Here is a 25,470-nt window from a genome sequence, read left to right on the forward strand (position 1 = left end):
CTCTATACAATCTCTATACAATCACTATACAATCACTATACAATCTCTATACAATCACTATACAATCATACAATCACTATACAATCATACAATCACTATACAATCATACAATCACTATACAATCATTATACAATCATACAATCACTTTACAATCATACAATCACTATACAATCATTATACAATCATACAATCACTATACAATCATTATACAATCATACAATCACTATACAATCACTATACAATCATACAATCACTATACAATCATACAATCACTATACAATCATACAATCACTATACAATCATTATACAATCATACAATCACTTTACAATCATACAATCACTATACAATCATTATACAATCATACAATCACTATACAATCACTATACAATCATACAATCACTATACAATCACTATACAATCATACAATCACTATACAATCATACAATCACTATACAATCATACAATCACTATACAATCATACAATCACTATACAATCATTATACAATCATACAATCACTATACAATCATACAATCACTATACAATCACTATACAATCATACAATCATTATACAATCATACAATCACTATACAATCACTATACAATCATACAATCACTATACAATCACTATACAATTATACAATCACTATACAATCATACAATCACTATACAATCATTATACAATCATACAATCACTATACAATCATACAATCATTATACAATCATACAATCACTATACAATCATTATACAATCATACAATCATTATACAATCACTATACAATCATACAATCACTATACAATCACTATACAATTATACAATCACTATACAATCATACAATCACTATACAATCACTATACAATCACTATACAATCATACAATCACTATACAATCACTATACAATCATACAATCACTATACAATCATACAATCACTATACAATCATACAATCACTATACAATCATACAATCACTATACAATCATTATACAATCATACAATCACTATACAATCATACAATCACTATACAATCATTATACAATCATACAATCACTATACAATCATACAATCAATATACAATCACTATACAATCATTATACAATCATACAATCATTATACAATCATTATACAATCATACAATCACTATACAATCATTATACAATCATACAATCACTATACAATCATTATACAATCATACAATCACTATACAATCATACAATCACTATACAATCATACAATCACTATACAATCATACAATCACTATACAATCATACAATCACACACATGTGTACTATCTCTGAATACACACTGCAATGGGAGGTCAAAATGAATATATGCTAAAGAGTAAAATTTAATGTAACATTTAGTATATCTCCCATACTTACACAATGACATCTAGATGTGAACTAATATCCCCACAAATATTTTAGTTCAATATTTTAGATAATAAATCATCCCAGTTCTGTTAAATAATAATTTTTCAAATGGGTAAACTCAGGGCTACGTGGCTTTCATTAGTCTGGCACGGTCCCCATCCCTGCCACACGAGTGTAAGGGACCCCATATGCCATTTGTAGTATTCTCAATAATCAAGAGCTTATTTTACCTTTAGATAAACTTTATTTTTTAATTTCTATTAATTATTCTTGTTTATGATAAATGAAGACCGAATACATCACTCGTATCGAATATTATGAATAGATACAAATAGCAACAGGGTTCAAATTGACTGGCTACCTAACATGGCTACGTCAACAAACGAAATCATTTGAAGTTGTGAGTTTTCATGTTGTATGGGGCTTTAATGAATATTTGAAAGTATGTTTGGACACAAGCATAGTAGGAAAATATGTTCGGAATTTTTTTAATACTAAATTTAAGAGACGGCAATGCGAGAATACAACGATATGAGGCCTGTACGTTGTGCACTTTTTTGTGCACCGCAAATCAAAGGTTTTTATAAGGGGAGGATCTGCAGCTCTCTGATCTGTCCCGATATTCTGCAGCTAGTGGTGGTTATAATGTAATGGTGTCTGTTCTAACCACTCACCTCACTGACTATCACCCAATTTTCATTGTCAGCATCCACTGCAGCCCTGATACTCTGGATTTTCCCTATGTCTTCACCAAATTTGACATTAGCCAATCCATTTTTAAATGACGTCACAACATAAAACCCTGTAGTAGTCAACGTGAAGTTTGTGTTCTGCGAGATGTGGGACGGCATTGTGGACTCCTCCATCTTCACAAGCAGAGATCCATTCCGCAAAATATCACTCTTGTGGTCGGGATTTCCAGTCCTAATTAGAATTCTAAAGAAAAAACATAAATTCAGTAAAGAGCTTTTAGATACTGTTCTCTACCTAGCGATACATTCTCGAAATAAATAAACCTATAACAGATGACGGTCTGACTTTCACCAGATGTGTTGGTAGCTGTGCAGGAATTCACACAACTTACTGCGCTACATTGCGTACAACTTCACATCTGTAAGCACCCTACATCACCCATATTTCATGGAGACATTTGTCTGATTTATCAGCGAGACACCAATTAAGCACGGAATGATCCTTTTTTGACATCCATTATGCTGATATATGAAACGGTGTGCAAACAAATCCAAAAACATGCACAAGCACGAAATGAACATTTGTCTGCACACTGTTGTAATGATTTAACATTTGTATTTACATTATCATTGTAATACCCCGTTCCCTACATCTGTGCTAGTCAGTCTACAGGTTATAACAGCCACGGAATAGACACACTTTCTTGTCATTGATTGAGTTGGTATTGTGATGTCAACATTATATACTGTTAGTATGGCATTGTGCTGTTTATTCATCATCTGACACACACCAAGGTTAAACATTTACATATAAACTGTGTAAGTTCTTCATTTTTGCTTTGAGGCAACCTCACTAATCTCTGCCAAAATACAGCTCTTGTGATTCACAGAAGAAAAATTTAGCAGTATTTCTGATTTTACAGTCTTCACCCAGTAAGTTATACCGGTTTTGATACTCACTCTTCCACATAAACTGGAGGTTCTAGCTTCACCTGAAAGAAATCCCCCCTGGCAGGTGTGGTGGCCCAGAATACATCCTCTCCGATGTATGCTTTTCGGAGAGTGAATTTTTGGTACGCTTTAAGTGTTGTGCTTAGTTCAGCATGAGGATTAACATGAGCCCTGTGCAACAACAACTTCCCAAAATCTTTTTCCTGTAGATTAGAAATGATGGATCAAACTCAATGGTGGTGATATTTGAAAAGTGAGAGCAATTCAAAATACTCAATAACATTGGTCTTTAACCTTTTACCTTTAATTTTTGGACTTTTCCTTTCAGTGAGGAATGTGTCCCGACATGTTGAAAGAGGGAGGGTTTGTACCTCCTCCTCATCTCCAGCTTCATCCGGCTGCAGTGTTTCTAAATTCAGATTTCAAATTAAATCCGAAGTATGCAAACCCTACACACAGAGGGATAAATATGTTACTATCAGAGTCTCTGGTTAAACTTACGTGATCCTTTTCTGGGTTGCAAACTTTGACAGTTAGAAAGTAATCTAACAGCCAATCAATAGGTTTATCCCGGTAAAACATCAAGAAAAATTCGACCACCACTGGCAAATCTCGGGATTTGAACATTTTACCTGAATCACAAGAAAATATGTCTAAATGATATTTAAGAATATTCGACATTCTGCAACTGTAAAATCATGAAATACATTTCACAATGGGGATAGGATGAGATTCTATCACAAGACTTTACAAGGAGAAATTTCATCATAAGACTTTACAAGGAGAAACTCTATCATAAGGCTTTACAACAAGAAATTTCCTCATATGGCTTTACAACAAGAAATTCTACCATGAGGCTTTATAAGAGGCCCACAGGCCTTATCGGTCACCTGAGTATTAGTTAAAAGTATAACTACAAGTAGTCCCAAGGGCTATGAAATCTAGAAAAGATTTCCTGTTCTGAATATCTAAGCTAAATTCTAATGTTCAGCAACAGTATAAAACAAGATATGTTCTTTATAATCAAATGCCCCCCAAAGTGCCTACACTGATTAAAGACTTTACATTATATATGTAACATTAACATGATATGACTAATTTGGACCCATCACTCAGTCAAAACCCTGGGGTTGCAAAATCTTAATTTTGGTACATCCTTTTCTGCTTTTCCTTATATGCATTTAGTCTTTATATCGTATCAGCAAACTTAAAAACATCAACAACAAGAGGCCCATGGGCCACATCACTCACCTGAGCAGCAGTTCTTAGCAATAAACCAGCTTGAGCAAAACTATCGTTATACAAGCAGCTTAGTTCAGAAAAAACTTTTCAAAGATAACAACTAAAATTCATTAATTATCAAACTTCGTTATTAAACTTGACTACAAATTCATTAATTATCATATGCATGGCTTGTAGATGGGTATGGCTTTCAGATTTACAGATTTCCTCTAAAGTTGCTTTGTGCCAAGTTTGCTTCTCTATACATTCGCATGTAAAACTTTGGTCCCCTATTGTGGCCCCACCCTAACCCTAGGGGGTCATGATTTTTACAAACTTGAATCTCCACTTTGTCAGGAAGCTTTCATGAAAATTTCAGCTATTCTGGCCCAGTTGTTCTTGAGAAGATTTTTAAATAACCCCACCCTATTTTTGCAATTATCTCCCCTTTGAAGGGAGCATGGTCCTTCATTTGAATTTTAAATGACTCCATCCTACATTTGGATTTTTGTGATTATCTCTCCTCCAAAGGGGGCATGGCCCTTCATTTGAACAAACTTGAACCCCCTTCACCCAAGGATGCTTTGTGCCAAGTTTGGTTGAAATTGGCCCATTGGTTCTGGAGAGGAAAGTGAAATTGTAAAAAGTTTATACTGATGCTGCCAACCGAGACTCCAGCAGACAATGGACAAATTTTGATCAGAAAACTAAACAAGACAATAATCACTATAACAATTTTGGCACCACCCTGGACCAAAACCCTTACCCCCTAGGATCCTGAAATTTACAATTTTGGTAAAGGTTAACATACTCCTCCTAAATATACATTTAGTTTCAATTTAGTATCAATAGCATTAAAGAAGAGGTTTTTTAAATGCTTTACACATAAATACTATATACCAGGTTTGGCCCTACCCTTGAGTCAGAACCTCTACCCAGGGGATCATGAAAGTTACAATTTTGGTAAAGGCCTTCCTGCTTTACACCACTATGTACATGTATTTCGTTTTTCTTACACATATGTGGTTGTAAGGAAGAAGATTTTTGAAAATTGGTCAATCTTTGACAGTTTTTGCCCTGCCCCAAAGGCCCCAGGGGTGCAGGAGTCCTAAAATTTACAATTTATGTCCCTCTTGTCCCAAAGATGCTTCATACCAAATTTAAAAAGAATTAGAATAGCAGTTATCAAGAAGTTAAAAATGTTCAATTGTTAACGCACAGCGACAGACACAAACCAATTGCAATAGGTCACCCGAGTTTACTCAGCTGACCTAACAAAAGAAGTCTTTCATGCATACTCCTTGTTGGAGTACACTTTTGAGCACTATAGAGGACCAAACCCGGTGCTCATTCTATATTAACAGTATAGTATCAATCTAAAACATACTTCTCCTTGATGCAAAGTGTGTATTGATCCAGTGGTTCATATTTTTTATCGAGGACTTTTTTTTAAAACCAAAAGGTGGGGTGCACCTTTAGTGGAACATTTTTACAAATCTCCAGCCATCGAAAGGATAAATCATATCAACCACAAAAGCTCACCTGAATTAAAAACAAACCACCTTACCTATAAAACCCAGTGTTGAAAACTCCAACAATATCCAGGTACTTGAACTTTGCTGTTCTGCAAATGTTTTCATAACGGTGAAGTAACCTGGCTTGGCTATCACATCATCTTCCAACTAAATCACAAGTAAAAAATAAATACACTATATCAGTATCATAGAAACCTGATAACAGCGTAAACACAGATGTATAATTAAGAGGTTCTTTTAATTATACGTCTATGCTTATAAACAAAGCATGCAAATGAATTACTGATAATGCAGTTTACATTCACCCAAATTCAAGACAATTCCACATTTCATGCTAAATGCATGCACCTTTTCCATGCAACACAAAAATTAACAAAAAATACCCCTTTTCTATGTTGAAATAAGGACGCCCCCATTATTACTTGTATGTGGTGTTTATGTCTCTCAACTGGTTCAATACACAAGAGCATGTTTTACATATATCAGTTTTTAAATTGAGGAAGGCTACTGACAAATATGTTGATGTTGCAGGGGTTTCAAAATTCTTGTTTAAAGTCGGCATTTCACAAATTAATGATTTAATTTACAAATATAACCTGTCATTAGGTTCAATGCTGTCTGACATATTTCATACCAACTGTTAGGCCATTCTTTATATACTTAGTCTGACTGCAGATTAATCCGTGACTGCATATTAATCCATTTACCTGATCAAGATATAGGTCTCACGGCAGGTGTGAGCGGTCAACAGGAAATGCTTACTCATCCTAGGCACATTAAAGTCCGTGTTTGACCTTCTCTTTACTTTGTGTCTTTTATACAAATTAAGAGATTGATCACTGTTTGTTTTCCTTCACTTTTTCATGCATAAATATCAAAGTTAATTTTTTAAACAAAGATGGATGCATTCATTTGTAGGGACAGAGACAGTGAAATTCACAATATTTGTTTCCCTACCCCCAAAGCATTGACCATATAGTTTCTAAAAAAGTGAAAAAAAAAATTTAAAGTTACGACAGACGGGGACAGATAGCAATAAGTCACCTGGATTGTATCAATATTTAATGTGACATTAAAACTACATTAAATTCAAAATATTTAATGTGACATTAAGTTCCGTTGTATCATAGATTTAATGCATGGATCGGCACATTAAAATCCTCAATTTTAATGAAGGCTTGGAGGTCATTAAGTGGTCATTAAATATGGCGGCTAACACAATGGTTGGACAGTAGGGCACGCGACAAAACGATCGAGTCTTACTCCAAAATTTGACTGACGAGGAAATTTGGAGACGAAACCGTTTCCGGAAACAGTCAATCGGCAAAATTGTGGACATGGTTGAAGCCATTATTGGGCATACAACTGATACATGCACTGTCCACAGAACAATGTATAATAGTCCAAACAAGAGAAAACACATACAGACATAGGAACCGCTACTCCATTTCTGCAATCTCAAGGAATAATGTCATTTTGTGTGTCTTAATACACAAGACGAAGCGGATCTAACAATAGGCTTACCATAAACAATAGGATGAATGTGTTACGTATGGTAAGTAATTAGAAATGTACATACACGTATATATACACACTCAAAAGGAAATGGATCACACTAAGAACACCCCCCCCCCCCCCCCCCCTAAAGATATACATATAAATGTTGAACCTCTATTACAATTTGACACCAAACTGACCTCAGGCAGCAGCATTTTGATCCTTTACATTAAAATTGCTGAGATATATGTTATATCTTTAAAAATAAAAACTTTCAGGAATTTATACTACACTATAATTTCACAAGTGAAAATTCCTAATTTATATAATTCCAGAAGTGAAAATTCCCACCAATTCTATATTTTCTGAAGTGAAAATTCCTAATCTAAATGTATCAAAATAATTATATATTTAGCACTTTGCATGAAAAATGTTCTTTCAAAATGAGGTGACCATCGAATGGCGTTGGAAGGGGCGGGGCGGGTGGTGGGGGTGGTTAAAGACAAAAAAATCATTATTTGATACTTTCTTTAGTAGTACAAAGGGTTTTCATGGGTGTTAGTGTCTCTTGCATCTCACTATATTAAATGGCCGTCTGATAAGGATCTTGTCAACACAAGGAATGATATGCTGTATCTGATCTATAGATAGAACACATGTCAGCATCACAGGACCATCTGAGAACATGGAGAATAAAGACTGCATTTGTTAACAGAAAAGGCTATTCAAGCTATTTGTGACCACACTGGTAATTATAAGAATGAAAGGTAAGGCAAGAAATTGTCTGAGAAAAGAGGAGATAAAAAAGACCCTGTATATTCTATTTACCTTTCTTAACAATGAATGAAAATAATAAATATATGAAAGAACTTTTTAAAATTGGTCAAAGGTACATATTTTAAAAAGTTATGAAAATGATTGAAAGAAATGTCAACCTAAATTATTTTATGGTAATAAGCTAGTTTTGATAAAATTTTATAGAATTAATTATTAATACTAATAATAAATTTGAAATTAATTAGGCTAGCATGCTTATCTGAAGTATGTAGCCTTTATAGAAAGATAACGGAAGCCAATCAGAAAACGCGACGATAAAGGTCTGCTAGACCGTCAATGGAAGTAAACGTTCGGGTCTTATGAAATCAATGTCAGAATACCACTAATAAAACTGATGGACATGGTATGAAAAACACAAATAGACAACGAGATATTGCCAAAATTCTTTCAGTACAGTTATTTATACCCCGCAAATTGGTTTGCTGTAGAAATTTTCCCCGTGATTTTTGGTGAGGTTTTTTTGGGGGGGTTGGGGGTGTCATCAGACATTTCATCAAAGCCTGTGTTGTAGTCACTATGAACCAATTTTAATGAAATACAGCAGACAATGTAATAAACAGAAAGTAAACATCGCATTGCATAATAGAATTGGTACTAAACGTTAATGTTGGTTTAATGAGTGTTTCGATCTTTAATGTCACATTATATAGTGTGAGTTTAATTAAGGTTTTATACATTTTTTATTTAATGAACCCATTAGCTAATGCCACATTAAGGATTTAATAACTCATTAGGGTTAATGTCACATTAAATTTAATGACCAAGTCCTGAATGGTTAAATTTATTTGATATAATCCCAACATGATATGTTGTACAAATGATTGCATGGACTATCACAATAGATATATATACTTTAGGTTGAAGTCCCTGATGATGCATACAGATTTTAAAGATGCCTGTTCCTTAGACTTCAGTTATTAATTAAGTCATTCACTTAAATTTATCAGATTTTATCAAAATTCTGGTTTGTCAGAAGTCAGAGACAAATCTTGAACTAATGAATATGTACAGGTTAATCCATCATCCAATCAAGACCACAGACACAACTTAAGTGTTGTTAATGGTTACACATAAGAAACTCATTCTTATACCCAGAAATAAAACATTACGCATTTTACAAGCATTTGTTAGTGTGTTAAGGAAAGAATTAACAGCAAAGTATGCTATTGGGTTATAACCTAATTTTGTACAGATTACACATAAGTAAGTTGTGATGCACATATTAATTTCATGCAGATTACACATAAGTTGTGATACACACATTAATTTTGCTGGAAACAAAAGAAACAAACACCTTTGGTGTCTTGCATAGCAACACTTGGTACTGTAGGAGAAAGTTTTTTATGATGGATGGACCAAGAGTATGAGAGACAGGACAAAAACTGTCTCTCACGAAAGGGAGGGGGCATAATTTGATACAAAAAATATACAAAACTTCTATCCTTGGGAACAGTTGAGTTTTGAACGATACAGTAAACTTCAATGATTTGTTTTGGGTATGCAGATCAGAAGCCACATCCTCTTTGACCAGTAGAGGTATAAATCATGTCCATATAAAACATAGGAGATTCTTTTTATCCTGCATGTTTACCACGATTATATGGTGTTTTAGCTATGCACATCAACTGTTAGATCTGGACCAACCACATCTTTGCAAGTCAAGGTTGTACATGCTTGTGTGAAATGAGGTCTATCAGTCTATACTGACTGTATATGACAAGTTACCCCACCTGTGATAGTTTTTTGATGAAATGCTGGCTAATTGCTAGCACCGTCGGGTGACAGCATATGCGTTAGTGTTTTTGTAGCTAATGCGCATGCTTGGGCACCACAGTGCGGCGTTCTGGGAAATATCTAGAACAGAAATCACGAATCTTAGTTTACATTTAAATCCCTCATGATTAAAACTTTTTACACGAGTAATAAAGAAGGATTTAGTTTTATATATCTGATTTTTATTTTGAGGGCTATAAGTACATGGGTTCCACGTAATGATATTGGCACAATTAAGTAGCCTAAAAATACCGGTAATTGTTTACATGATGACATCATTAATAAAGGTTGTAGTTCTGTTGTTTTGAATAAAAATACAAAATCAGAAATAATTCATACAGCTCGTCTTCAGATTTTAACTTTTCTATGATGATGCGCATGAAAATTTCTGTTCTTGGCAGTTGCCGTAAAGTCACATGGAAATATTCTTCCTTCGCATTGACGGACTATTCTGAGAAAACAAAGCCATTGTTTTCAGATCTTTCCATGACACTGAGCTGGAAAAAATACGGAACTGTCCAGCCCATAAGGTCATGTGGTAAAATTTCATAAAAATGTCTGGAACTTTTCAGTAATAAAAAAATACTGCTAAAATTGATATAGTATTGAGAGACAATATCACAATTTAAGAAAATCAGGCTTTGTAAATTAAACCCTTTGTATTTCACGCCCACTATATTTTTTGTGTGAAATCAGTTGTAGACTAAGTGAACACCTTTTCAAGGTTATGAAATCCCATGCTGTCTGGTTTACAGTAGATAATAGATATGGCGCTAGCACTCTAATCTTTTTTAAAAGATAACCTTGTGATTGGTTTATGTCAGTCATGTGAAGGGAGGGTAATATTCACGTACTTATACCCTATCACAAGAAATTCAATACACAGCCAGCACTTATAATGATGCAATGAGTATAAGTGAGTTTTGACATTATTGTCGTTTAAAATATATATGTGTTCATTTGTTGACAAATTATCTGTATGCGAGCATCGGTGGGGTAAATTCGTAACAGTCATTTATTAACTGGGTACAGGACGATACCTGATTAGTAAATTTTATACTTAGTTCAGCTTTGCCTCGCTCTGTATGAAATTTACTTACCAGGTCAGCAGCTAATGTTATTGTTGGATTTTATTTACTATGTTCAACTTCTTTGTTGATTTTTCTGGGAAGGGGAAGGGGGTGGGGGTGGGGGTGGGTGGGGTGGGGAGATGTGGACAGATAGGGGATATGTTGTACATAGAATACATAAATGCCTTTTGTTTTCTATGCTGGAAATTCCATTGTCTAATGGTGTGTAAGTTGATTAATTCAAATAAACAATGCTGGATCCAGAAATTTCTGAAGGGGAGCAGTAAAAGACTGGGGTGGGGGATGGGGGCTGTATTGAATCCCCCATCGGGTTCAAGGCAAAGCTGTGGTGGGAGCCTAGGAGGCAAAGTTTCCCAGGGTCTAACAAAATCAGACCTATATATATAAGTATTTTTGGACGAACTTCTATAAGAAATGGATTATATTTGTAAGGGGTGGGGTGGGGTGGGGTGGGGGTGAGCATCTGGCGTTGGATCCGCCACTGCTAAAGATAGCTAAATAAAAGAAAATATTAAAAATTACAAGCATCCTCACGAAGGATAAATAAGTAAACATGTTATGAATACGTCAAATAATCATAAGCAAAGAGAATGCTAACTCATTAGTAAACAAGTGCACAAAGGAGAACAAAACTGAAGAAAAAGTTGTGTGGCACATTTACCAAAATTCTTTAATCTGAAACATTAACAAACATTCCAGAAAACATTGCTCAATGCAGTCAAATGCAACTTTTTCATTCCAGGTTAATTGCAGTATGCTATAGATCCCCAATGCTTTGTGAAAATCCTTATACAACAATTTACTTTTGAACTCTCCACAAGATGCTTTTATACACACTGTATATTTTGGATGTTATTGTCAGTGCTTCTGCATTTAAACTTGGACGAATGCCAGTAAAAATTGTTTGAAAGTTTTAGTTTAATGACAAAAAGTCGGAGAAGTTTAAAAACATTGAGCATTCCTGTATTCAGATGCCTACCTGTACATAATAAACCGCTTTACTTCTGGCGTACATCATCAGAAAGGAGAAATCCAGATTCTGTTTCGTCCTCCACCTGTTGATGTAGAATTTGTCACACTTGTAATATAATCTGACTACAGATCAACACGTGTACTTACAGAATAACTGTCTAGTTTTCTTTGGTTTTATGGTGTTATCAGTCCATTTCCTCCCGCGGTAAGTTGCCAAAAGCAACTAATGGGAGATAGCCCACTAATAACACCATAACCAAACCATCACTCCTTATATCTACATTATTTCTTTTCTTAGATCTATTCAAAGTAAACTTTTTATTTTAAAAAAAAAGAGAAAATAACGGTTGTTTGATAAACTCTGGGTGGGGTTGTTTTCCTGTTGCGGAAGTAGTAGTTTTTATGGGTTAACAATATTTCCAAATATTTCAGAACTGACCTACGAGCCCCAAATAAAACAAGCAAATGTAGTCCACAAAATAGGGAAGTTAGTCCAAAACTATGGGAACAAATTTTGGATCAAATTAATTCACGATCAAACAAACTAACCATGATCTGGAATACCCAAAACATTTTCATAAGTTCATGCCCTACTGGTGCAGTTGAAATATGCAATTGGGGAAGTTAAATTTGACATTTTTATTGGCATTGCAACATGACACGAAATTATTTCATCAAAACATTTGTTACAAAATTTGTTTAGCTGTGCCCTTGGATTAAACTCTTGACTTTGGCCATCAGTTTCAAACAGCTATTTAGTTTTTGAGTTCAAACAAAACACACATGGCCCTTCAACCCAATCATCAAATGCAGCAAATGAATATTGTACTGTGTATCAAAAAAAAGGTAGACATTTACATATGACCTGTTTATACTATTGCTGCGGACTTACTTGACTCGTTCCTTCGTGTCACCATAAGTTTGTTTGATATCATTAAAGTCCGGGTAAAATTCAGCTGGAGGAGCAATAAGTTCTAAAAGTCCACTCTTTAAGTACTCAGGAAATCTGTAAAGTACAAAAATATATGCTTTCAAATAAAAAGAAGTCTGTTTCCTCACTATTCGTCTATAGCGGAATCAGGCATCATTTTCCAATGGACCAATTTTAATGGATGACAGATTTCTCTCAATTTTGTGGAAACTAAAAATCATAATTCAGTTACCATTAGTCGTGGTAGTTCGTGAGAAGATTTTGATAAAAACTTTCCTATATATCACTATATAAAAGAATGTAAACCAAAAACATGAGTCTCAAACTTGAATTATTCCTGGAATCTTCCAAATTTCTTCAAATTATAATTTTTTGATAATACTGTATTGATTTAAAAAAATATATAGGTGAGCATATTCAATTCTTGTGACCACCAAAATTTTACATACAGCATCAACGTAATTTTTTGACAATGTTATCATGTCATATCCATTGTATATGCATCCCATCCTATTTTACATGCACTATACAGTAAAACAAGCTTATAGCGAAGTGCTGGAGATGAACAATTCCATTCGTTATAACATAATTCATGTTTCCAATAAGTTCGTAATATGAATTAAAACTAAGGGGGCTGAAAATCACTTCGCTGTCAGCATGAATTCATTATAAACGTGTTCACTCTAACCATGTTTTTTCCATTTTTTGTATTTACCAGGTTTCACAAAAATGTTATGCTTTACTAAGATGTAGCGGTGTATGAAGTTTGATGAAAACTAGAAATATGTCCATAGGACATGAATGCCCCACCCAATGCAACATGAATATGGACGGGGCTTAGTGATTGTCATGTCCATCTTCCATCCTTCCGTCTGTCTGTCTGTCCTTCTGTCACACTGTGTGTATATAGCTCAGTTTCAAGATATTTTTATCAGAGCGACTTCAATCAGCGAAGCTTTGTTGTCAGTTTATAGTGTGGCTTTGATGTCATATAAATGTTAGTGAAATAGTTATTCAACTTACTGCTTTTCAAGGTCCTTGGCTACTTTTTTAACATATTCAGGATCTCCAGGCTGGAAAAAAAAAGATGAAAGAAAAGTGTTTTCTGCAGATTGCAAATCTTTGCCAAAACAGTGTTAATTCCACCACCTAAAATAGCTCCCAATGTTATAAATCACCCGCTGCTTGTCACCAACTCTATTTCTGTGAGAATTTAAATGAAATTCATGCTGCAGTTTCTATGTAATATTGTCCACACACAAACAGACACACAAACAGGATTGAAAACTTAACCTTCGTTGAGGTAAATACAGTCAATGTCTTTCTGAGTAAATAGTTTACCCTTGTTTTGGGAATGGTCTGGAAAATAAGGATTAATATTGTGGAATAAATGTATAGTTATTTTGAATGAATACAATTTTTTCTGAGAACATTTAACAATTACATTTCTGAGGATTTCTTTATCTGAAAACATATGTCAACTTGGATAAATTCATAAGAAAAGCAAGCAGCCAATGGATGACAATGCTAACCTGTGTCGATCCTCATGATCATACACATAGAAAAAGTTCACTCAGGAATTCAGACCCCTATTGTGTACCTCAGGTTTGAACAACTGTTACAGTTAATGTAAACTACAACCTGTATGTTCATTTCACAAACAGTTAACGATTTTTTCCCTCTATATTTTAAATTCCTATTATGACCACACCCTAGCTTCAACAGCCATTATTTGAACAAACTTGATTCCACAACATATGTGGTTGCTTGCATATCAATAAGACAAATTGTACCATACATGATTGAGGCTCTTGAGAAGATTATTTCTATTTAAAATTTCTATGGTGGTAACATGGGTTAAGGTTTTACCAATTTTAATACAATGTAAGGAAACTTTTTTTTTTTAAAGTTTTGGCTTTTCAGACCACTTAAGTGGTTCTTGAGAAGATTTCTTATGCGTAACATGCAAATTTCATTATTTCATAATTATCTCCCCTTGGAACGGGGCATGACCCTTGATTTGAACAAACTTGAATCCCTTCACCCATCATGATCATGTATACTTTGTGCCAAGATTGGTTCAAATTGGTCCTGTAGTTCTGGAGAAGTAAAAATGTGAAAAATTACAAACAACAAAAAATTTTGACAGGAAAACGTCACTTTAAAAACCTGTATGTATCAGATGGACTGATACTGTACGTTAGTGATCGCTACCACTTATCATCTGTCAAATCTACTTCCTTTCATTTTCATTGACTATGGACCAACATGTTAAACATCTAAGTCAATGACGGATCAAAGTGCCTGCCTGCTCTTAAATAAATTACGCATGGAATGCTCTTAAATAAAATTAAATTACACAATGATTTATAACATTTTCCTTAAATTCTTATAACAGAGCTGGTGGATCTGATATTCATCATGAGCAGACATGGTAGTGGCTGTGACAGTGTTCTATTTAAATAGGCTGTCAATGACAGTACAAACTTTTGATTTAGAAATTATTCGACATCTTTTCCACGTCTAGGTTCTCTGTAGCAGTCATGACACTGAAAACTATACAGCTGTACTCTAAACACCTATCATATTACAGACTTCAATTACAGACCGGTCACCATCAGTATCAGGAATTATAGACCAGTCAGTATCAGGAATTACAGACCGGTCACCATCAGTATCAGGAATTACAGACCGGTCACATCTGTATCAGTAATTACAGACCGGTCACCATCAGTATTAGAAATTACAGACCGGTCACCATCAGTATTAGAAATTACAGACCGGTCAGTATCAGGAATTACAGACCGGTCAGTATCAGGAATTACAGACCGGTCACCATCAGTATCAGGAATTACAGACCGGTCAGTATCAGGAATTACAGATCGGTCACCATCAGTATCAGGAATTACAGACCGGTCAGTATCAGGAATTACAGACCGGTCACCATCAGTATCAGGAATTACAGACCGGTCAGTATCAGGAATTACAGACCGGTCACCATCAGTATCAGGAATTACAGACCGGTCAGTATCAGGAATTACAGATCGGTCACCATCAGTATCAGGAATTACAGACCGGTCACCATCAGTATCAGGAATTACAGACCAGTCACCATCAGTATCAGTAATTACAGACCAGTCAGTATCAGTATCAGGAATTACAGACCAGTCACCATCAGTATCAGGAATTACAGACCGGTCACCATCTGTATCAGTAATTACAGACCAGTCACCATCTGTATCAGGAATTACAGACCGGTCACCATCAGTATTAGAAATTACAGACCGGTCAGTATCAGTATCAGGAATTACAGACCAGTCACCATCAGTATCAGGAATTACAGACCAGTCACCATCAGTATCAGGAATTACAGACCGGTCACCATCAGTATCAGTAATTACATCCTGGTCAGTATCAGGAATTACAGACCGGTCACATCTGTATCAGGAATTACAGACCGGTCACATCTGCATCAGGAATTACAGACCGGTCACATCTGTATCAGTAATTACAGACCGGTCACCATCAGTATCAGGAATTACAGACCGGTCACCATCAGTAACAGGAATCAAAAGGCATGTTCCTCTCTTGACATGCAATCTCTGTACTAAGTATTAGACATCTTTCTCTCCCTACCTGACATCTCTGTACTAAGTATTAGACATCTCTCTCTCCCTACCTGACATCTCTGTACTAAGTATTAGACATCTCTCTCTCCCTACCTCACATCTCTGTACTAAGTATTAGACATCTCTCTCTCCCTACCTAACATCTCTGTACTAAGACCAGTATCAGGTATGTTAAATTTCTAGAGTGTAAACAATTTATTTTTCATCTATTATGACCTTATCATAACATTTTAACCCCAAACTTAGCATGCCTCTTCCTTTTCCTGGACCAGATCTCTGCTTCATACTCATCAGGAAGGAGGTGGAGAGATCAGTACATGTATCTATTTCTGGGTCAAGACCAGAAGCAGTGATCTTGGACAACAATGTTGTAGACCCAATATAAAAGTATTACTCCACATTTCCGTCTCTGTAGCAAGTATAAATCCAATCTTTCTGCTGTGTTCATAATATTGTTAAGAGGTAACCATTTGACCTTGAAATAAGCAAGCCTCTTTCCCTTCCTTCCGGTTATAATACTCTTTCCATATTATAGTCCTCAACATTTTTACAATTAATAACTGAATGTGCCTTTAACCTGACATTTTGGCTCCAAAATTGATGAACATCATTCTCTTCCCACGCAACATCTCTGTAGTGAGTACGAGATCAGTATCTGTGATGGTACCCTTTCTCTGTAGCGAGTACGAGATCAGTATCTGTGATGGCACCCTTTCTCTGTAGCGAGTACGAGATCAGTATCTGTGATGGCACCCTTTCTCTGTAGCGAGTACGAGATCAGTATCTGTGATGGCACCCTTTCTCTGTAGCGAGTACGAGATCAGTATCTGTGATGGCACCCTTTCTCTGTAGCGAGTACGAGATCAGTATCTGTGATGGCACCCTTTCTCTGTAGCGAGTACGAGATCAGTATCTGTGATGGCACCCTTTCTCTGTAGCGAGTACGAGATCAGTATATGTGATGGCACCCTTTCTCTGTAGCGAGTACGAGATCAGTATCTGTGATGGCACCCTTTCTCTGTAGCGAGTACGAGATCAGTATCTGTGATGGCACCCTTTCTATGGAGCGAGTACGAGATCAGTATCTGTGATGGCACCCTTTCTATGGAGCCCACATTACAGATGTATGGACAAGTTACCACATCCTCTATTACTTTGTTGGGAGGGGACAACCAAACGAAACAGGTGCATCTCAAAATTTTAACTGTAAATTTTGATATCCAACCATTAAGTACTGTAGATTCCTCTTTTGACTTGATATCACGAAATGCCTCGTGGACGTCAAATCGCGCGATCATCAATTTGCGAGTAGTCAAGAATTTTTGACATACATTTCAGCAATATAAAAATAAAAGCAAGTAATTTTATTTCGCATGTGGTGCTTCTCGCAAAATTACACGACAATAAATTCCCCCCACACATTTAGGAATCCACAGTATATTAAGTCTTAAAAATCAGTTAAATTTGTGGGTCCAATTTCCAAACTGCTTTATCATTGCCAAAATTTACATTCTCACCGAGATGTTGGTTTTTTAAAAGATGAAATTGAAGCATAATAAAAATGAATATTCCCTTGAGGTTTTGAAATCAAAGGAAATGGCTATCCACCAAATTAAAAAATTGACTCCCTATGTGAAATAAAATGACTATGCAGTATATATTTTTTAAAAATTATTACCTCTAAATTTCAAATAAGAAACTGGTTATCATAATCAATAAAGAACATCATCACAAATAAACACCAAAGCCTTCAACTTTCATACTTATAGTACAAGTCAGAGGCAAACATTCTAAATATAAATTTTTGCAAATGTTTTTATCTTACATGGGCCTATGGCTTTTTAATCCAAAATACATAATGCCGAAAAATGGGGAACGGATTGAGGTTTCCACAATGACCTTTTATCAGATACTGGCAGGAATGGGGAACGGATTGAGGTTTCCACAATGACCTCTTATCAAATACTGGCAGGAATAGGGAACGGATTGAGGTTTCCATAATGACCTTTTATCAGATACTGGCAGGAATGGGGAACAGATTGAGGTTTCCACAATGACCTCTTTTCAGATACTGGCAGGAATGGGGAACGGATTGAGGTTTCCACAATGACCTTTTATCAGATACTGGCAGGAATGGGGAACAGATTGAGGTTTCCACAATGACCTCTTATCAGATACTGGCAGGAATGTGAAACGGATTGAGGTTTCCACAATGACCTTTTATCAGATACTGGCAGGAATGGCGAACGGATTGAGGTTTCCACAATGACCTCTTATCAGATACTGGCAGGAATGGGGAACGGATTGAGGTTTTCACATTGACCTTTTATCAGATACTGGCAGGAATGTGGAACAGATTGAGGTTTTCACAATGACCTTTTATCAGATACTGGCAGGAATGGGGAACAGATTGAGGTTTTCACAATGACCTTTTATCAGATACTGGCAGGAATGGGGAACAGATTGAGGTTTTCACAATGACCTCTATGCAGTAACTGGCAGGAATGGGGAACGGATTGAGATTTTCACAATGACCTCTATGCAGTAACTGGCAGGAATGGGGAACGGATTGAGATTTTCACAATGACCTTTTATCAGATACTGGCAGGAATGGGGAACGGATTGAGATTTTCACAATGACCTCTATGCAGTAACTGGCAGGAATGGGGAACAGATTGAGGTTTTCACAATGACCTTTTATCAGATACTGGCAGGAATGGGGAATGGATTGAGATTTTCACAATGACCTCTATGCAGTAACTGGCAGGAATGGGGAACAGATTGAGGTTTTCACAATGACCTCTTATCAGATACTGGCAGGAATGGGGAATGGATTGAGATTTTCACAATGACCTCTATGCAGTAACTGGCAGGAATGGGGAACGGATTGAGGTTTTCACAATGACCTTTTATCAGATACTGGAAGGAATGGGGAACGGATTGAGATTTTCACAATGACCTTTTATCAGATACTGGCAGGAATGTGAAACGGATTGAGATTTTCACAATGACCTTTTATCAGATACTGGCAGGAATGGGGAACGGATTGAGATTTTCACAATGACCTCTATGCAGTAACTGGCAGGAATGGGGAACGGATTGAGATTTTCACAATTACCTCTTATCAGATACTGGCAGGAATGGGAAATGGATTGAGATTTTCACAATGACCTCTATGCAGTAACTGGCAGGAATGGGGAACGGATTGAGGTTTTCACAATGACCTCTTATCAGATACTGGCAGGAATACAATATGGAAACTAGATTTTCATCTGTCAACAACTAATTTGATTTGAACACCAGCAGCCCAGGAAGATGTAAAGACAAACCTCAGCAACGAATACGATAATGACACACTCCTTCTGCTCTTCATTAGTCATGCCCTGTATCAGCGATGTGACCGTCTGCTGTAGGTAGCTCGTCTTGTCACGGCGGATTGTTGGAATTCCAATCACAATCATTGCTGTAAAATAGCAGAGTTCAAAAGAGTTGCTTACAAGACAACAAGAGGCCCACAGGCCTTATCAGTCACCTGAGTACTAGTTAAAAGTATCACTATAGTCCCAAGGGCTATGAAATCTAGAAAAAAAATCTTGTTCTGAAAATCTAAGCTAAATTCTAATGCTCATCAACAGTATAAAACAAGATGTGTTCTTAAAACTTTAATGCCCTCAAAAGTGCATGCACTGATGAAAAACTTAACATAAATGCACTGATGAAAGACTTTACATAAATTTAAAATATATAACATTAAACGATATGACTAATTTGGATCCATCCTGAGTCAAAACCCTGGAGTTGCGAAATTCACAATTTTATTGTTCATCCTTCTTTTGCTATTCCTAAATTTTCATATGCATTTAGATTTTATATGGTATCAGCAAACTTAAAGAAGTCCTTCAAATCATTAAAATAATTTTGGCACCACCCTGAAACCAAACCCTTATCCCCTAGGATCATGAAATTTACAATTTTGGTAAAAGACTACCTACTCCTTCAGTTTCAATTTTGTATCAATAGCATTAAAGCAGATATCATTTATATTTTTTGCACCTATACACAATATATACCAAGTTTGACCCCACCCTGGAGTCAGAACCTCTACCCTAGGGATCCTGTAAGTTACAATTTCTGTAGAGGCCTGCCTGCTCTATATCACAATGCATTTAGTTTTTCTTCAAGATATGCAGGTGTAGAGAAGAAGATTTTTGAAAATTGCTTAATTTTTGGCAGTTTTTCCCCATCCCTAAGGCTCCAAGGGTGCAGGAGCTAGAGTCCAAAAATTTACAATTCATGTTCCCCTTGTCCCAAAGATGCTTCATACCAAATTTGAAAAGAATTGGAATGGTAGTTATCAAAAACAAGTTAAAAATTTCTATTAACACATTTAATAACTGCAGACCATTTTGGTCCCACCCTGATACCAGAACCCCTACTCCTGGGATCATCAAATTTATAATTTTGAAAAGTTTGTCAAAGTTTTCTCAAAATAGGGTTTAATGAATTTTTTAGAAATGAAAATCTTATATAACATTTTACAACTAAGTTGATCTAAAGATACTTTTTCATTGTTGCTCAATAAGAATTTATCATTATTCGTTATATTGATAAACTTGTTTTTATTTGTGTCTAGCTTCTCTTCTACTTGTTTTAAAGTTCGTTTTTAAAAGTAGATTATATTCACAAATCCAGTTAGATTTGTTTTGTATTACATCAGAGAAATATTCTATGTCATGAAAATTTCCCTCTTGGTCAATAGATCCTTTTACGTATAGAATCCCTCCTTTTGCCCAATGAGTGTAAAACAAAGAATGTTTTTTTATTTGGAAATTTTCATTTAGGCAGATAGGTTGTGATAGAGTCTTGTCTGCTGATGCATATATTTTTTCTTTAAGTTTGCATTCACTAAACACACACAAAACTTCACAATAAAAAGTTGGTAGTTTTTCAAAAGCATTTTTAAGATCACATATATATTTGTATTGCTAGTTTTCAAGAGATAGATTAAATCTATTGATTTTTAACTTATACATGATTCGAAAAAGGATTTATTGTAGAATTATTTTTGGATATGTGCTTTATCCACACAGCTTTTAACGATTTGAATTTACTTTCCACATCGACAATCCCTACTCCACCATCAAAAATATTCCCAATTACTGTATTTCTTTTAATTCTAACGCATTTCCCCCATAGAAAAATAAAAATCAATATTTTAGTATTCTTCAAAGTTTCTTCAGATGGGTAATTTAGAATCGTGGCACTACAATATAATTGAGTAAGTGCAAATGTATTTATAATAGTACATTTTCCAAAGAGAGTAATTAGTTTTCTGTTTTTCCACATGTTAAATTTTTCTCATAACATTTTTCAATATCATGACCTATATATATTCCAGACATTAGACTGGGTCATTTGTAATTTTAACATCGCATATAGTTTCATATCTATTTTGAGGGGTCCAAGTAAAATCCCTTCTGTTTTCTTCATGTTTAATTGCATTCCTGAAGCCCGACTAAAGTTATTGATTAAGTCTATCGCATTTTCCATAGAATTTATATCTAATAATGGCAGTGACGCATCATCTGCATGCTGTAGAAGTTTTATTTCAGTGTCCATATTGTCGTTTGTGAAACCTTTTATATTTTCAGCAGACTTAATTTTAAATGACATTATTTCTACAGCAAAAAGAAATATTATTGCTGAAACTGGACATCCTTGTCCAATTCCCTTTTTCATTAAGCATGTTTTAGAGATTCATTGGCAACCATTATTTAGTATTCAAAAGACTGGATTTTCATATAGAATTTTTATCCATTTCAAAAACTGAGGACCAAAATTAAATTTTTCTAAAGTCTTGAATAAAAAGTTCCAATCTAGAGTCAAAAGCTTTTTGAAAGTCTAAAAATAAAAGAATACCTTCTTCATTATTAGATTCACAATATTCAAATTTATCATATAGCTAATAAATAGTCTATTATAAAATCTGCGTAAAATCTAGAGAATGTTAGCGTTCGATATCCTGAGAATTTATTGAACGCTAACTTTGCATTGCGTAAATTGTATGCGCCCGAAACATTCCGAGTATGAGCGTTCAATATTGATGTTACCGTAACGACGTAAACAAGTCAAAATGACAGACGACGGTCCTCCAAATCTGACAGAGCTGGTATTTGATATTTACTTTAGCAAAATGTTTTACTGTACATAAATTATGATGTCCCCATTTACAAAATCAGTTTGCTTCATGCATTAATGATGGGTTAAATATTGAACAGTTAAAAAATGCATGCTGTTATTGCACACCTTCACCTTGGATGCCAATATTGATGAATTCTCATCTGTTTTGGAGTAGTTTGAGTGAAAAGGGATATAATTTAACAACTAAACACTTTAGCTATATAATAAAAGGGTTATTGAACTTATATAGGTGAATATTGGCACGAGTTGGCTGTCAAAATGCACTCGCAAGCTCGTGCATTTTGACAGCCAACTCATGCCAATATTCACCAATATAAGTTCAATAACCCTATAATAGCTTGAAAATACGGATGTATATTTAATTGCTGTTATAAAATTTAGAAATTCATTTCAAAATTAAGGATTATCTCCCTCATGCATAGCTCTTATCCTTGGATGAATTTGGCTCCACTTTTTTGGCACGCTGTTTTTCACTATATTTAGCTCTAAAACTTCATAGTTATTTCGGATTTCAAACATTTCGGTTGAGCATCACTGAAGAGACATTATTTGTCGAAATGCGCATCTGGTGCATCAAAATTGGTATCGTATAAGTTTTACATCTAACAGAAGCCATGCATTTGTGCCAATAAATCTACCTGTGATGTATGCCCTTTGATCTTTACTAAGGAGTTTATCAATGATTCGTTGTAACCTTTTTGCGAAGATAAAGGCGAGTATCTTATAATCGCAATTAGTCAAGCTAATAGGTCTATAATTACGTAGGTCAGTTTTTTCGCCTTTTTTGTGGATCAATGATATTATTGATAATCTCTGTGTAAAAGTCATTTTGTTGTTTTCAAAAGTTTGTTTAAGCGAATTGTAGTAATAATCTTTTATTTCATTTCAAAATATTTTGTAAAATTCAACAGGTAATCCATCTGATCCAGAGTACTTGTTATTTTTCATTTGTTTAATAGCTTGTTCACATTCAGTAAATGCTGGGAATTCATCACAGAGTTGTCTCTCTTGACTTGATAGCTCTATGCATTTCACATCGTTTAAGTACGCATCAATAAGATAATTTTCCATCATTACTATTATTACTTGCATATAGCGCTTCGTAGAATTCACACAATTTATTCATTACATCACCAGTTTTATTAACTATTTCATTATTTCCTGTTTTTATTTCGTGTATTATGTTTGATGATTGTGTTTGTTGTTCTAATCTTAAGAAATAAGGTGTATTCTTTTTGCCTTTATCAATCCAGTTTGACTTCGATCGTACATATGCACCTTTTGCAATATTCTTGTATATATCATCTCTCTCTGCCTCTAAATGTTTTTTTCTTTTCATATCGATTAGATTTGAATCTTTAACAAAACTTTTTAATGACTTCAAACACAGAAAATCAATATATACATAAAAAATAATAAAATGCAGAGACAAACAACTAGCTGAATTCAAATTCAAATTTCTACATAATTTATTGAACATCTAGAATAAAAACGTATTAAATTTATGCAATAACTGTAAATTGACGGAAGATGTAAAACACTTAATATTCGATTGTAAAAATGTTAAACAAATATGGGAAGTCGCGCGAAATGTATGCCATTTAAACATTCAGTGGAAACATATTGTTATTGGGGTTTTTTAGTCGAAAACCGAAACACAGCTTCTCAATCTTTTGTTATCTAACATTGCTTTCCTTATATACAAAATAAAAATGAAATTAAGACGAACAGGATATTCATCCTTGAAAGTTAAAGAATCTCAATCAAAATGACAGGTGGACAACTTCCTTATTGTTCATTGGTTTTTTAAATACACTCTGGACAATGACAACACCCCCCCTCAAAATGGGGAAAAAAATCTATAACTTCCTTGAATGTTAAAAAATCTAAATCAATATACCAGGTGTATAACTTTGTCATTAATACAGAATATATACAGAGTTTTAATCAAATCTGTTCACTGGTGTTAGAGATATACCCTGGACAAATTATGTCTACAGATGGACGGACAGACAAAGTGATTCCAGTATACCCTCCCTAAACTATGTTTGTAGGGGTTATATAACCTAAGTTATGCTAGGTCCTAGCTACAGTAACTATAAGTTATCCTAGGTCCTAGCTGCAGTAACTATAAGTTATCCTAGGTCCTAGCTACAGTAACTATAAGTTATGCTAGGTCCTAGCTACAGTAACTATAAGTTATGCTAGGTCCTAGCTACAGTAACTATAAGTTATGATAGTTATCCTAGGTCCTAGCTACAGTAACTATAAGTTATGATAGTTATCCTAGGTCCTAGCTACAGTAACTATAAGTTATCCTACGTCCTAGCTACAGTAACTATAAGTTATCCTAGGTCCTAGCTACAGTAACTATAAGTTATGCTAGGTCCTAGCTACAGTAACTATAAGTTATCCTAGGTCCTAGCTACAGTAACTATAAGTTATCCTACGTCCTAGCTACAGTAACTATAAGTTATGCTAGGTCCCAGCTACAGTAACTATAAGTTAATGCCAAATGCCACTGCAGGGATCATATCTAAATATTAGGGATGGCAATCAGATAAGAATGTGTAACCGGTTAGCTGTAAATCTTTCCGATCGAGTAACCGATTAATTGTACGAGAAGTACAAAGTAATTTCTAAAAATACATGTGCATATAGTTAAACTATTGTTATGTACATGTGCATGGTTTGTATAACATGGTTTGTCTCATTAAGGGCAGACGAACATATTCGTCTTATATATGTACATTTAACAAAGCATACCGT

General features: G+C 34.9%; 1 protein-coding gene across 2 annotated transcripts in view; it reads right to left on the bottom strand.

Moving 5' to 3' along the window:
* Window positions 1-25,470, bottom strand: part of LOC125680531 (alpha-1,3-mannosyl-glycoprotein 4-beta-N-acetylglucosaminyltransferase B-like) — a 46,116-nt gene that overhangs the window by 5,998 nt on the left and 14,648 nt on the right. For both annotated transcript variants that reach the window (XM_048920202.2, XM_048920200.2), the window contains exons 5-13: window positions 19,830-19,963; window positions 13,895-13,944; window positions 12,833-12,946; window positions 11,948-12,023; window positions 5,803-5,917; window positions 3,516-3,646; window positions 3,316-3,423; window positions 3,024-3,217; window positions 2,046-2,307 (exon numbers count right to left, since the gene is read on the bottom strand). In XM_048920202.2, the coding sequence (XP_048776159.1) occupies window positions 2,046-2,307; window positions 3,024-3,217; window positions 3,316-3,423; window positions 3,516-3,646; window positions 5,803-5,917; window positions 11,948-12,023; window positions 12,833-12,946; window positions 13,895-13,944; window positions 19,830-19,963 (1,184 nt within the window). The remainder of the gene's footprint in view (window positions 1-2,045; window positions 2,308-3,023; window positions 3,218-3,315; window positions 3,424-3,515; window positions 3,647-5,802; window positions 5,918-11,947; window positions 12,024-12,832; window positions 12,947-13,894; window positions 13,945-19,829; window positions 19,964-25,470) is intronic.

The sequence above is a fragment of the Ostrea edulis genome, chromosome 2 (assembly GCF_947568905.1).
Source record: "Ostrea edulis chromosome 2, xbOstEdul1.1, whole genome shotgun sequence".
NCBI classification, from domain to species: Eukaryota; Metazoa; Mollusca; class Bivalvia; order Ostreida; family Ostreidae; genus Ostrea; species Ostrea edulis.